General features: G+C 41.2%; 1 protein-coding gene across 1 annotated transcript in view; it reads left to right on the top strand.

Moving 5' to 3' along the window:
• SYCP2L (synaptonemal complex protein 2 like) overlaps positions 1-13,682 on the top strand; it is a 112,520-nt gene that overhangs the window by 41,772 nt on the left and 57,066 nt on the right. The window contains exons 16-20 of the mRNA XM_042937238.1: positions 2,447-2,592; positions 4,748-4,841; positions 5,350-5,450; positions 6,191-6,248; positions 6,346-6,424. Of these exons, the coding sequence (XP_042793172.1) occupies positions 2,447-2,592; positions 4,748-4,841; positions 5,350-5,450; positions 6,191-6,248; positions 6,346-6,424 (478 nt within the window). The remainder of the gene's footprint in view (positions 1-2,446; positions 2,593-4,747; positions 4,842-5,349; positions 5,451-6,190; positions 6,249-6,345; positions 6,425-13,682) is intronic.

Here is a 13,682-nt window from a genome sequence, read left to right as displayed (position 1 = left end):
TTCTACACCCTTTTTTCTCTCTTCTCCTTCTGAGATCCCTATAATGCGAATGTTGTTACACTTGGTGGTGTTGCTGAGTTCCCTTAGTCTATTTTCATTTTTTATTTTCTCTCTCCTCTTTAGCTTGGCTGCTTTCCATTACCTTGTCCTCCAGGTCACTGATCTGTCCTTCTGCTTCCTCTAGTCTACTACTTATTCCATCTGGTATATTTTTAATTTTGGTTATTGAGCTCTTCATCTCTGATTGGTTCTTTAGGTTTCCTGTGTCTTTGTTGAGGGTCTTACTGAGATCTTCCACCCTTTTCTCCTGTCCAGGGAGTATCTTTATGACTATTACTTTAAATTCTCTATCAGGCATATTACTTAACTCCGTTTTTATTTAGCTTTCTTGCTGTAATCTTATTTTGTTCTTTCATATGGGGCATATTCCTCTGTGTACTCATTTTGTCTGTTTCTGTGTGTTAGGAAAATCAGCTATGTCTTCAGTTCTTGAAAATAGTGGCCTTATGAAGAAGCGGTCCTGGAGTGCCCTGAAGGGCGGTGTCCCCTGTTCACCAGAATCTGGTACTTCGTGGGTGGCTGCTTTATGTATTGCATGCACCCTACTGTTGTGGGTAACCACATTTTTGCCTTCAGTACAGTTGTCTGCATCGGCTCTCTTTGCCTGTTGGAGGCAGGGATTTTAGTTCCTGTGTTGTTAGTGGGCCAGTCTGGGGCCACATTCACCTGAGTTGAGTCAGACCAGGGGTTTGCAAAATGCCAAAGCACCAAAAATGCAGGGCACTTTTCCTGTGTTGTACCCTGAGAAGCTTTCATTGGTGAGTGGGGCCTGCATTCACACAAGATGTCTCTCCCCCTGTCCCTGCCCATGGTTGGGGCCTGCAGTGGGTCTGATATATGTGGTTATCTTTCCCACCCCCACTCCCCAGAGCAGGAGTCCCTTTGGAGGCGTCATGGCTCCTATTGGGCCCGCTTGTGTACTTCCAGTCTTGTGGTACCTCTTTGGATGGACTCCAGCCAAGGGCATATTGGAGGGGGGTGGGGGGTGCGAGGGCAGCTGGGGGGGGCGAGGGCAGCTGGGGGGGCGAGGGCAGCTGGAAGGGTGGTACCATCAAAGGAGCCACATATTTAAAAATCTTATAGTAGTCCATTAAAAAAGGTAAAAAGCAAATTTTAACATATTTTACCCAATATATTCCAAATATTACTATTTTAATAGGTAATCACTATAAAAAATGAGAGATTCTACCTTTTTGTGTGTGAAGTCTTCACAAACTGATGTGTATGTTATACTTCTAGGACATGCCAGTTTGTACTAGCCATGTTTCAGGGGTTCAGTGGTCACAGATCCAGTTCCCCTGTGTGTCTCACTCTTCTCTCCATTCTCCTTAATCTGTGACCCTTAGTTTTGTCTGCTCTTTCAGGGACTTTCTTGCCTGGTGCCTCTGACTCAGTTTATAGTTATTGTGGTTTACTCTTGAACTCTCCATGAATTTTGTTCTATCTTGTCTTCTGAAACCAGTTGTTATTCATCAGTAAAGAGCTGATGTCCTGGTAGGAGGCCCTCAAGGTGACTGTTGTCTGAGACACAGGTGCCTCTAGGATGTTTTAATTTCTCTTTCTTACATGGAGTCTATTGAAATAAGATTATTTCATTTTTGCATATCGGGAACAATGAATTTTATTTTGAATTTTAGGAGTGAGATCTGAGATTAAGAAGGAGAATGAGTGTTGTGGTTTATATATTGGGTGGTAAAATACTTACTGCAGGTAAAACTTTGTATTCACAAAATGATCTTTAAAAATCAGATAGAAGGGACACCTGGCTGGCTCAGTTGGTAGAACACACAACTCTTGATCTTGAGGTTGTAAGTTTGAGCCCTACATTGGGTGTAGAGATCACTTAAAATTGAAAAAAAATCAGATTGGGGCTCCTGGATGGCTCAGTTGGTTCAGCTTCCGACTTTGGCTCATGTCATGATCTCACAGTTTGTAAGTTCAAGCCCTGCATCAGGCTTGCTTCTGTCAGTGTAGAGCCCACTTCGGATCTTGTGTCTGCCACCACCACAACCCCCCCCCCCCCCATCCCACCACCCTTTCCTGCTTGTGCTCTGTCTCAAAAATAAATAAATCTTAAAAATTAAAAAAACCAGATCAAATTTTAGAAGCCAAAACCATCTCCATTGCTTGGCTGCTAAGACAAGTAACTTCCTGTCTTTCCAGGATTAACTACACAATCATACTGTGTGTATTTGTATGTGTAAACACACAAACGTGCTTCTAATGAAAATGACTTCAAAGTAACTTTAACACAATTTCTTTTCAACTTCTTATTGCAGACAAATCTGAGCAGTTGACAAATATCCAAGTGCGGTTGTTTACAATTCTAAAATCTTAAAACCTTTCAGTGTGTTGATATGCATTTGTATACTTTGTTTTTTGTTAGAAACTGGAAATGTGAAGATGCTTATCATTTACCTGAAGAAGCCTTTTAATATCAGCAACAAAGAAGTGATGAAAATAGAAATCCATTTTGATTTGCAATTCAACATCTCACAAGCTTCTATCAAAGCTTTAGGAGAAGACAAACAGGTGGCAAACTTAATTCTTTTGGATCGTTTGGAAATGTTTTAGCGTGTTTTTTTTTTATTTTTTTAATGTTTTTATTTTATTTTGAGAGAGAGAGAGAGACAGAGCGTGAGTGGGGAAGGGGCAGAAAGAGAGGGAGACACAGAATCGGAAACAGGCTCCAGGCTCGGAGCTGTCAGCACAGAGCCCGACGCGGGGCTCGAACTCACAAACTGTGAAACCATGACCTGAGCCGAAGTCGGTCGCTCAACCAACTGAGCCACCCAGGCGCCCCTGTTTTAGCATGTTTTTATGTCTTTAACTTTCTTGTTGGGTTTTGATGTGAACATCTGCTCAAGCAGATAGCTTGATCTTTGGAATATTCTGTAACAAGCACACGTAGGACACAAAACCCCTTTGTGCCTCAAAATGTTTTTACTCCACTTATTGTGAACAGTTAAAAATCTTCTAGGATAACATTACCACCTCGCCACATTCTTCCTGAAGTTCTGAGGATACTTGCTGTGGGCTTCTTAGTATTTCCTTCTCTCTCCCCTCCTTGAGGACCAAGGGGAATCGCTAGAAATCATGTCTCTTAGGGAGTTCTGAAATTTTATCTCCTGGTCTTATGCTGTAATGGTTTATACCTCTTCTAGACTGATATGGCCTCCAGATCATTGACTGTGATGTTTCCTGTTGACACACAGCAAAGATCACAAAGATTTTCTCTATCACAGATGATAGGCAGAGCAAAGAAATTAGTGATGAGACCTACGATATTATGATAATGGCCGATAGGAGGTTGAATTAAGAAGTCGGGGGGAAGCCTTGGGCCCATTTGCTTTTGGCATTGAGTTGCATATGAAGACCTCTCATATACTGTAAAGTGCTCTGTGGTAGTGTTCCCAAAGACTCACCCTATGAAAAGACCATTTCATGGGTGAGGACGAGAGAAAGAGAATCATTTACTGAAAAATTACTTCCTATAACATATTACATATGAATTGGCCTAACACTGAGGCTACATAGGCTAAGGCCCCCACAGAGAGGGTGCATAGACCCTCACCAAGAGGGTTCTTGGCTTTATGGGAGAAAGAATTCAAGAGAAAACCATTTAGAGAAAGGGACAAAGATTTGTTAAACCTAGAAATAAGAAAAGAGCTACTTCACAGACAAAGTAGTGGCCCCTCCTCCAAGATGAGGAAAAGGGACCCCGCTTTGCCTCTGGAAAAGGGTTTTATGTTTTTAAAATTACCTAACTCTATAGGGAGGGGCTGTGAAGCTTTGGGTTTATCATTTACACTGGGAAGTAAGTTTTTTCCATTTTCCTAGGGTCGCGAGATTTCCTATAGGGACCAGTTTTAACAATGGCCTCCGCCTTTTACTGCCGGTTGGAGTGGAGTCTTACAGTCTTCTGTGAGTCAGATCTTATGACTCTTCTTACGACCTGCTGACAGGTTAAGGGTCAGTCGAAAACCAAAATGACTTTGCTTTGGTGAATTAGTCTTCTGAGCCTCCCTTCCTTTCTGCCTCAACATTAGAGGTTTGCCTTTATTCGGTGAAAAACCTCAGGGGGCTCCTGGGTGGCTCAGTCCGTTAAGCATCTGACTCTTGATTTCAGCTCAGGTCATGCTGTCCCCGGTTTGTGGGTTCAAGCCCCACATCGGGCTCCGTGCTGACAGTGTGGAGCCTGCTTGGGATTCTCTCTCTCCCTTTCTCTCTGCCCCACTCCCATTCATTTTCTCTCTCTCTCTTAAAATAAACAAACATTAAAAAAAAACAAAACTTCAGAATTGTATGTATTTCCATGTCTCCCAAAGTGAAGAAAATGTTTCGGGGTAGAACTAAGGTTTTCCTGTGATTAAGCTGCAGTTCCTAGACCGTGAGGCCCTTGTGAGGAAGGAGTGGGGTTTGGAGAAATCCCACAGTTGGGAACTCACTGCAGGCTGTGAAGACACGAGGATGGAGTGAGTGAAAGAAGGGAAGTGGTCAGCCAGAGCTAGTCCTGGAGGGAAGGGGGTCAGAGAGGTGGAAACAGTAACATTATCCTTCAAAAGAGGACAAACCAAAGACTAACTTTGAATTTATCATTTTGCTGTGTTCTGAGCCTTAGCTTTTCCTTAAATTTTTAAGAGTTTAGTCCTTTTAAAGGTCATGTGGATTTTGGCTTGCATTTCAGATGTTGCCTGACCAGAAAAGAAGCTCCTCCGAACTTTCTGGTAAATTTGAGAAAGCAGACACTGACATTCCTAGCAGTCATGAAAGAGAGACAGGTATACTGGGAAATAAAATTTCTTACTCTGAATTCCCTGTAAAGACAATAATAAAACCTTACTTGGAAGAGGTCACTGAAAGCCTGTGGTCCTGTAAGAGTAATAAATGTTCCATTGTACCTACGGAGAAAGAAAAGTTGCTAACATCTTATATTATTTTCCCAGTCTGATACATTCTCTTGTGGGTCAATGGAAATGGAAAAAGGAGAAAATATGATAGGGGTGGCTGGAGGCAGAATATGGGGGCACGGAAAGGCCCGGCCACCCCCAAAGCTGACCCTGCATAGATCCTGTATCTATTACGAGTCCCATCCCAAAGCTGTTTCTTTCTCAAAGTGCAGGTAGATTTCGGACTTGAGATTTAAGACAGGATGTGATTACCAGCTCTTACCAATAGATGGCGATGTACTGTCAGCATGGGGTCCCATGAAGAATGATGGAAGAATGTGGTCACCGTGGCATATGGTTATTGTTTCCACTTTTAATGCTCTTTTCTCTATGTGTATAGACCAGACAGAAGAATCCACTAAGCTGGCAGAGTTAATGAGTGCTGGAGATGACCACTGCCCAACAGCTGTCCCTGTAAATGATCAGTCTAATGAGCCTGTCGTGAGTATGGGATGCTGGGCACAAAGTTTTGAACTGTGTCCACCAGGATGCTGACAGGTGGAAGGCATCTCTCCTGGCTTGTAGTCCATTTTTTTCCTGACCAATGGATCTCCCCCTTTTGAGGGGGGGGGCACTCTTCTCCTTTAGATTACTTTTGTTTGCCATGTTCATGGGTTCTCTGCTTCCATGCAACTTGGCTCTCCAGAGGAACGTGTGACTTGGCTGCCTCTGCCTCGTTTTCTCACGGAGACTGAGATTGTAGGGAAAAGATTATAGGGAAAAGAGTCTAATGTTTGGAGTCGGACCTGGTTTTCCCTGACTAGATACAGGAACTTGGGGAAATTAACATCACTGAGTCTGAGGCTTCTCAGCTATAAAATGGGGGTAATAGCTGGTTCATACTATAGCCCTCCTGGATGCTAGGCATACATTTTATTTTCATCCTAACACACCTCTTGGCATGTACAGGTATTCAGTCTGGTCCCCATTTTGTTTATATTTAATTACATGGAGATTACATAGAAGCATAATGATCGTGTTTTTGCGAGTGGCAAATCTTTGCCTAAGAGTGAATATCAATTTTTTGGAGCAGTCAGCAGTCATTAGGAGCAAAGTCTAGTGAATGAAAAGCCTGGTATCTCATTATTTAGTGGAAATGCTTTTCTGTGGATGTGTAAAGTGGCTCCAAGAGCATTTCAAAAGAGGGACTTCAAAGGCACCGTAACTATTTTTTTCTACAGCAAACAAATACAGGAGATAGTTCACCTGAAAAGTTGAAACCGGATGATGTGCAACAAGGTCAGATTTTTTAAATGTATCCTAAGGCTTTTGAGTATTATTCTTAAGTGTTTACTTGAAAAGCTTAATTTTTGTTTTTAATTTTCATGATTGGAAGTTACTTCAAAATATGAATCTTCAGATTTACAAGAACCATCAGTAAAAGTTCAAGATCCTAAATTAAATGACAAATCTAGGTATGTGACTCTTTTTTTTTAATGTTTATTTTTGAGAGAGCATGTACACAAATGGGAGGGGCAGAGCGAGAGAGGGAGGCACAGAATCGGAAGCAGGCTCCAGGCTCTGAGCAGTCAGCACGGAGCCCGACGCAGGGCTCGAACCCACGAAACATGAGATCATGACCTGAGCCAAAGTCGGACATTTAACGGACTGAGTCCCCCAGGTGCCCCGCGATTTTCAAAATTAATAAACCATGTTGATTGCTATTAGGGTGACTAGTTAATATATATGTCAATGGCCTGGGCCCTCCGTCTTTTCTGCATCTGACCACACCCCACGCAAGGAGAGAGTATTGTGTGCAGTTTTCCACATAATGATTTGAGCAGTGCTGGATTGTTCTCCTGACCTATAGATCTCTACCATTATACCCCCAGTAATATGCTTGGTGATGTCTTTTTCTGCAGCAAAACACTGAATATTCCCAGCCCAGGAAACGTGTATCCATCTGGCCATTAATTTGTCACTTTTCCATATAGGCCTATGAAAAATGGGTCATAGGACAAGTACTTTTTATAGCTTTATTGAGATCATTGGAATTAAATAAACTGTACGTATTTAAAGTGTGGAATTTGACTTTTGACATATGTCTACACTGGGACCATCACTGCAATCAAGATAATGAACAGAGCCATCATCTCCAAGATACTCTTGCCCCTTTGAAATCCTTCTTCCCTTTCCATCCCCCTCACCTGCCCCTTGCAATCACTCATCTGCTTTTTGCCAGGATAGAAGAGATTGCGTTTTAAAAAATCTATCGATGGAATCAAAGAATAGGCACTCTTGGGTGCCTGGTGGCTCAGTGGTTGAGTGTCTGACTTTGTTTGGTTCAGGTCATGATCTCATAGTTTGTAAGTTCGTGCCCCACATCGGGCTCTCTGCTGTCAGCACTGAGCCTGCTTTGGATCCTCTGTCCCCTTCTCTCTGTGCCTCCCCCGGTGACATTTGCTCTCTCTCAAAAAATAAATATTTTAAAAAGTACGCACTCTTTTCTCCCAGCTTCTCTCATTCAGCATAATTATTTTGAGATTTATCCACATTGTGTGTATCAATAGTTCGTTTTCATGTTGCCAAGTCCTAGTTCCTTCACGGATATACCACGATGCGTTCATCCAGTCGCCTGTTGATGGCCATTTGAGTTTCCAGTTTTGTGTTATAAGTAAAGCACTTGGGATCATAGATAAGTCTTTGTATGGATATATATTTTCTCTGGAGTAAATACATAGGAATGGAATGACTAGATCATGGTTGGTGTACATTTAACTTTTAAAAAGCTGCCAAAACAGTTTTTCTAATGTGGTTAAACTATTGAACACTCCCAAAGGTCTTTGAGAGTTCTAATTGCTCACATTCTTGCTAGTACTTGGTCATGTTAGTCTTTTTTTTTTAGTTATATATTCTGAGAGCACATGTGTAAGTGGGGGAGGGGCAGAGAGAAAGGGAGAGAGAGAATCCCAAGCTGACAGCGTGGAGCCCAATGCAGGGCTTGAACCCATGAACTGTGAGATCATGACTTGACCCGAAATCAAGAGTCCCATGCTTGACCTTGAGCCACCCAGGTGTCCCAGTAATGTTAATCTTTTTAATCTTAGCCATTCCAGTGGGAGTGTAATAGTATTTCATTGTGGTTCTGATTTGCATTTCTGTAATGACTATTGGTGTCGAACATCCGTTCATGGGTTTATTATCCATCTTTCTGTATCTTCTTGGGTAATAAATCTTTAAATCCTATACTATTAAAAATGGGTCATTTGCTTTCTTGACTGGAAAGTTTTCTTTATAGGGGTGCCTGGGTGGCTCAGTCATTTCAAGTGTTGGACTCAACTTTGGCTTAGGTCATGATCTCATGGTTTGTGGGTTGGAGCTCCAGTTTGTGGCTCTAAGCCCCATGTTGAGCTCTGTATTGACAGTGCGGAGCCTGCTTGGGATTCTCTCTCCCCTTCTCTGCACCCCTTCCCTGCTCACTCGCTCACTTGCTCTCTCTCTTTCTCTCTCTCAGAATGAGTAAACTTAAAAAAATTTTAAGTGTTCTTTGTATATTCTACATGCAAGTCATAAGTCCTCGATCAACTATGTTTTGTGTTTAATGTCTTTTTGAAATTTCCATGCATATTTATTTCAGGCCTGCTGGTACATAGCTAATACAGCTTAGATTTTAGACTAAATGCTAAATGCATTTACTAAAGGCATTCACTTCCATAGGTTAGTCTTCACCCTACGGAATATCCCTAAAGGAATGTATTATTTTTACCTCCATTTGCTAAAGGAGGACAGGAGGACACCAGAACGACTCAAGGGCGTATCCCTAGAAAGTTTTGGCTTAAATAGAACAGTGTCTTTAAAGAGAAAAAGTTCTTTTAATTTTTTTAATGTTTATTTATTTTTGAGACAGAGAGAGAGCATGAATGGGGGAAGGGCAGAAAGAGAGGGAGACACAGAATCAGAAGCAGGCTCCAGGCTCTGAGCTGTCAGCACAGAGCCCAACGCGGGGCTTGAACTCATGGACTGTGAGATCATGACCTGAGCTGAAGTTGGATGCTTAACCGATGGAGCCACCCAGTCACCCCAAGAGAAAAAGTTCTTAATTTTTATTAAGCCAATTGATTTTTTTTCTTTTATACTTCATGCTATTTTTGTGACCTGCTTAAACAATCGTAGGCAAATCATGCTCAGTCATATGTTTCCCTACATTTTCTTCTAGGAGATTTACAGTTTTAGATCTTATTTCAGTTATGAACCATTTTCTGTTAATTTTTATATATTGTGTGAAGTAAGGGTTGAAATTTCTTTCTCCTTTTCCTTCCCTGCCTTCTCCTTTCTTTCATACGGCTGTCCAGTTATTCCAGATCATTTATTGAAACAATTACTACTTCTGTTGAATTTTCCTGGAAACTTTGAAGGAATAAAAAAAAACATATGTGTAGCTCTTTCTAGACTGTGCACCAGCATGCGTGTTGCACGTTCAGTTCCAGATCACCACAATAAAGTGAATGTTGCAATAAAGCAAGTCAAATGAATTTTTGGTTTCCTGATGTATATGGAAGTTATGATTACATTAAGCTATAAAGCGTGCAATAGCATCATGTCTGGACAAACACTGTATATATCTTAATTTAAAACGTTATTCCTAAAAAAAAAAATGCTCTCTGAGCTTTCAGGGAGTTATTTTGCTGGGAAAGGCTCTTGCCTCCATGTTGGCTGCTGAAAGTGGGGTGGCTGTGGCAGTGTCTTCAAATAAGGCAACGGTGACGTTTCCCATGTTAATTGATGCTTCGTTTTATGAGCAATTTCTCTGTAGTAGAAGATGCTCTTTCATAGCATTTTACCCACAGTGAACTTCCCTCCAAATTGGAGCCCATCTTCTCCAACCCTGCTGCTGCTTTATCAACTAAGTATATGAAATGTTCTAAATCTTTTGCTGCCACCATAACCATCGTCACAACCTCTTCACCATGAATAGATTCCATCCCAAGAAACCACTTTCTTTCCTCATCCACGAAGATCAACACCTTGTCCAAGTTTGATCATGAGGTTGCAGCAATTCAGTGCATCTTGAGGCTCCACTTCTAGTTCTCTTGCTGTTTCCAGCCCACCTGCAGTTACTTCTCCACTGGAATCTTGACCCTCTTCAAAGTCATCCGTGAGGGTTGGAATCAACTTCTCCCCAAATCCTGTTCATGTTGATATTTTAACCTCTTCCTATGAATCATGAATATTCTTACTGGCATCTAGAATGGTGAATCCTTTCTAGAAGGTTTTCAGCTGGCTTCCGAGATCCATCAGAGAAATCCCTGTCCGTGGCAGCAATAACCTTATGAAATACATTCATTCATTCATTCATTCATTCATTCATGAGAGAGACAACATGTGAGCAGGGAAGGAACAGAGAGAGACACAGAATGCAAAGCAGGCTCCTAGCTGTCAGCACAGAGCCCGATGCGGGGCTCGAACCCACGAACTGTGAAATCATGACCTGAGCCGAAGTGGGACGCTCAACCCACTGAGCCACCCAGGCTCCCCATATATTCTTAAATAAGGCTTGAAACTTGAATGACTACTTGATCCCTGGGCTGCAGGATAGATGTCGTTAACAGGCATGAAATAACATACATCTTGTATATGTCCACCAGAGCTCTTGGGTGACCAAGTACATTGCCAGTGAGTATTAAATCTTTTGAAAGGAATCTTTTCTTAGTAGCAGTTCTCAGTGGTGAGCTTAAAATTTTCAGTGAGCCATGTTGTGAACAGATGTGCTCTCATCCAGGCTTTGTTGTTCCATTTATAGAGCACATACAGAGTAGATCTAGCACAATTCTTAAGGGCTTTGGGATTTGGGAATGGTAAATGGGCATTGCCTTTAAGTTAAAGTCAGCAGCTACATTACTCCCTAACCAGAGACCCAACCTGTCCTTTGAATCCAGGCATTGACTTCTCTAGCTATGAAAGTCCTAGATGGCATCTTCTTCCAATTGAAGTCTGTTTTGTCTGCCCTGAAAATCTGTTTAGTGTAGCCACCTTCAGTAATTACCTTAGCTAGATCTTCTGGATCTTGCTGCAGCCTCTGTCTCAGCACTTGCTGCCTAACCTTACACTTTTATGTTAGGGAGATGGTTTCTTTCCTTAAACCTCATGAACCAACTTCTGATAGATTCCAGCTTTTCTCCTGCAGCTTCCTCACCTCTTAGCCTTCAGGGAAGGCTGAAGGGAAGGTTCTGGCTGGCTTGATCTTCTATCCAGACCACTAAAACTTTCTCTAGATAAGTAATTAGGCTGTTTTGCTTTATTGTTTTTTTTTTATTTTTATCTTTTTAAATCACGGATCACTGGAATAGCACTTCTAATTTACGACTTTTCCTTTGCCTTCACAATTTGGCTGACTGCTGCAAGAGGCCTAGCACTTTCAACATGGCTTCCTGAGAAAGTTCAATCATTTCTAGCTTTTTAAAGCTTTGAGGGAGAGAAAGTGTGCCTCTGCATATGAGTGGGAGAGGAGCCGAGAGAGAGAGGGGGAGAGAGAATCCCAAGCACCCTCTGCAACTGTCAGTGCAGAGTCCCATGAGGGACTCAATCTCACAAACCATGAGATCATGACCTGAGCCTAAATCAAGATTCGGACATGTAACTGACTGAGCCACCCAGGCACCCCTAATCATTTATAGCTTTTGATTTAAAGTGGAAGACATACAACTCTTTCTTTTACTTGAACACTTAGAAGCCATTGTAGGGTTATTAGTTGGCCTAATTTCAATATTGTTGTGTCTCAGGGTGGCCTGAAGAGAGATGTGGAAGCGGATGGTTGTGGCACGGGTTGTGGTGCTCGAAAACAATCATGATAGTAACCTCAAAGCTCACAGATCACCAGTAACAAATACAATGAAAAAGTTAGAGATATCGCAAGAATTACCAAAATGTTACACAAAGACCTAAAAGAGCAAATACCATTGGTTGTAATCAAGACTTGCTTGATTACAGGGTTGCCCCAAACTTTAAATTTGTAAAAACAACAAAAGCCCAGAGTATCTGTGAAGGGGAATAAGTCCAAGTGCAATGAAGCAAGTGATGCCTATATTCTGTAACATTGATCTATTGATCAGACTTTACATATCATCCGAATTACTGTAGCTTTACTATCTTAACTATATCTCATTTTGAAATGAGGTAGTGTTAGTCTTCCAACTTTTTAAAGTTGTTTTGACTATACTTAGTCCCTTTCATTTCCGTATAAATTTTATCAGTTTTACAAAAACAGTCTTATAGATTTTGACTGGGATTGTATTAAATTTGTAGATCAATTTGGGGAGAATTGACATTGTAAGACTGTTTTCATGGTCTCAAACCTGATGTATGTCTTCATTGATGTAGGACTTTCCATTTAAAAAAAAATTTTTTTAACATTTACTCAATTTTGAGAGTGAGAGAGACAGAGCATGAGAGGGGCAGAGAGAGGGAGACGCAGAATCTGAAGCAGAGTCCAGGCTCTGAGCTGTCAGCACAGGGCCCGACGCGGGGCTCGAACTCAGGCTGCGAGATCGTGACCTGAGCTGAAGTCGGATGCTTACCCGACTGAGACACCCAGGTGCCCCTATGTAGGACTTTTAAAATTTTGCTCAGTAATGTTTTATAGTCTTAAACCTATAAATCAGGGGTAAATTTAGAAAAATATATAAGTTTTCCATACTCTTTTATGTTCTTTTAAAATTTCAATTTCTGGTTGCCTATCCTATAGAAACACAGTTGATTTGTATATATCGATCTTAGATCCTGCAACCTTACTAAACCAACTTAATATTTTTCATAATCCACCTGATAGAATTTTATTTAACATCCAGCTCCTCGTAAAATTATAACTGCCTTTTCCTTGTGATGAGAACTTCTATGGTCTACCCTTAGAAACTTTCAAACATGTCATGCAGCAGCATTAGCCATAGCCATCATGTAAATTACAACCCCGGTATTTATCTTCTAACTGGAAGTTGATAACTTTGGACCACTTTCCTCCACTTTTGACCACGCCCACCCTCCCAACTTCCACCTCTGGTGACCACAAAACTGGTCTTTGTTTTCTCTGGGTTTGAGTGCGTTTTTATTTACTTTTGTTTTCATTCAAGTATAATTAATACACAGGGTTAGGGTAGGTTCGGGAGTACTGTATAATGATTCAACAATTCTGTACATTTCTTAGTGCTCATCAAGATAACCATACGCTGAACCCCCTTTATCTTTTTCACTCCTCCTCCTCCCCACCTCCCCTCAGGCAACAACCAGCTCTTTATATTTAAGAGTCTGTTTTTTTTGTTTCCTTTATTAGATTCAACCTACGAGTTGCAATCATACAGTATTTGTCTTTCTCTGGCTTCCTTCACTTAGCCGTATACCCTCTAGGTTCATCCATGATGTTGTAAATGGCAAGGTTTTATTTTTTTATGGTTGAGTGATACTCCGGTTGAGCGATACCACATTTTTCCTCCTCTATAAATGGGCATTAGTGTTGCAATTTTAAGTTGATTTTTTTTATTCCATATATAAATAACATACTATAGTATTTGTCTTTCTTTGACTTACTTAGCATGTCTTCAAGGTCCGTCTGTGTCATTGCAAATAGCAGGATTTACATTTTTATGGCTGAATAGTGTCCCACATCTTTATCTGTTCATCTGTCAAAAGGCAGGTTGTTTCCATATCTTAGTTATTGTCAATAACACTATAATGCACACAAGG

Source organism: Panthera leo, chromosome B2 (genome assembly GCF_018350215.1).
Source record: "Panthera leo isolate Ple1 chromosome B2, P.leo_Ple1_pat1.1, whole genome shotgun sequence".
Taxonomy (NCBI): domain Eukaryota; kingdom Metazoa; phylum Chordata; class Mammalia; order Carnivora; family Felidae; genus Panthera; species Panthera leo.
Note: the sequence above shows the minus strand (reverse complement) of the source record. Positions and strands in the feature narration are given on the sequence as shown.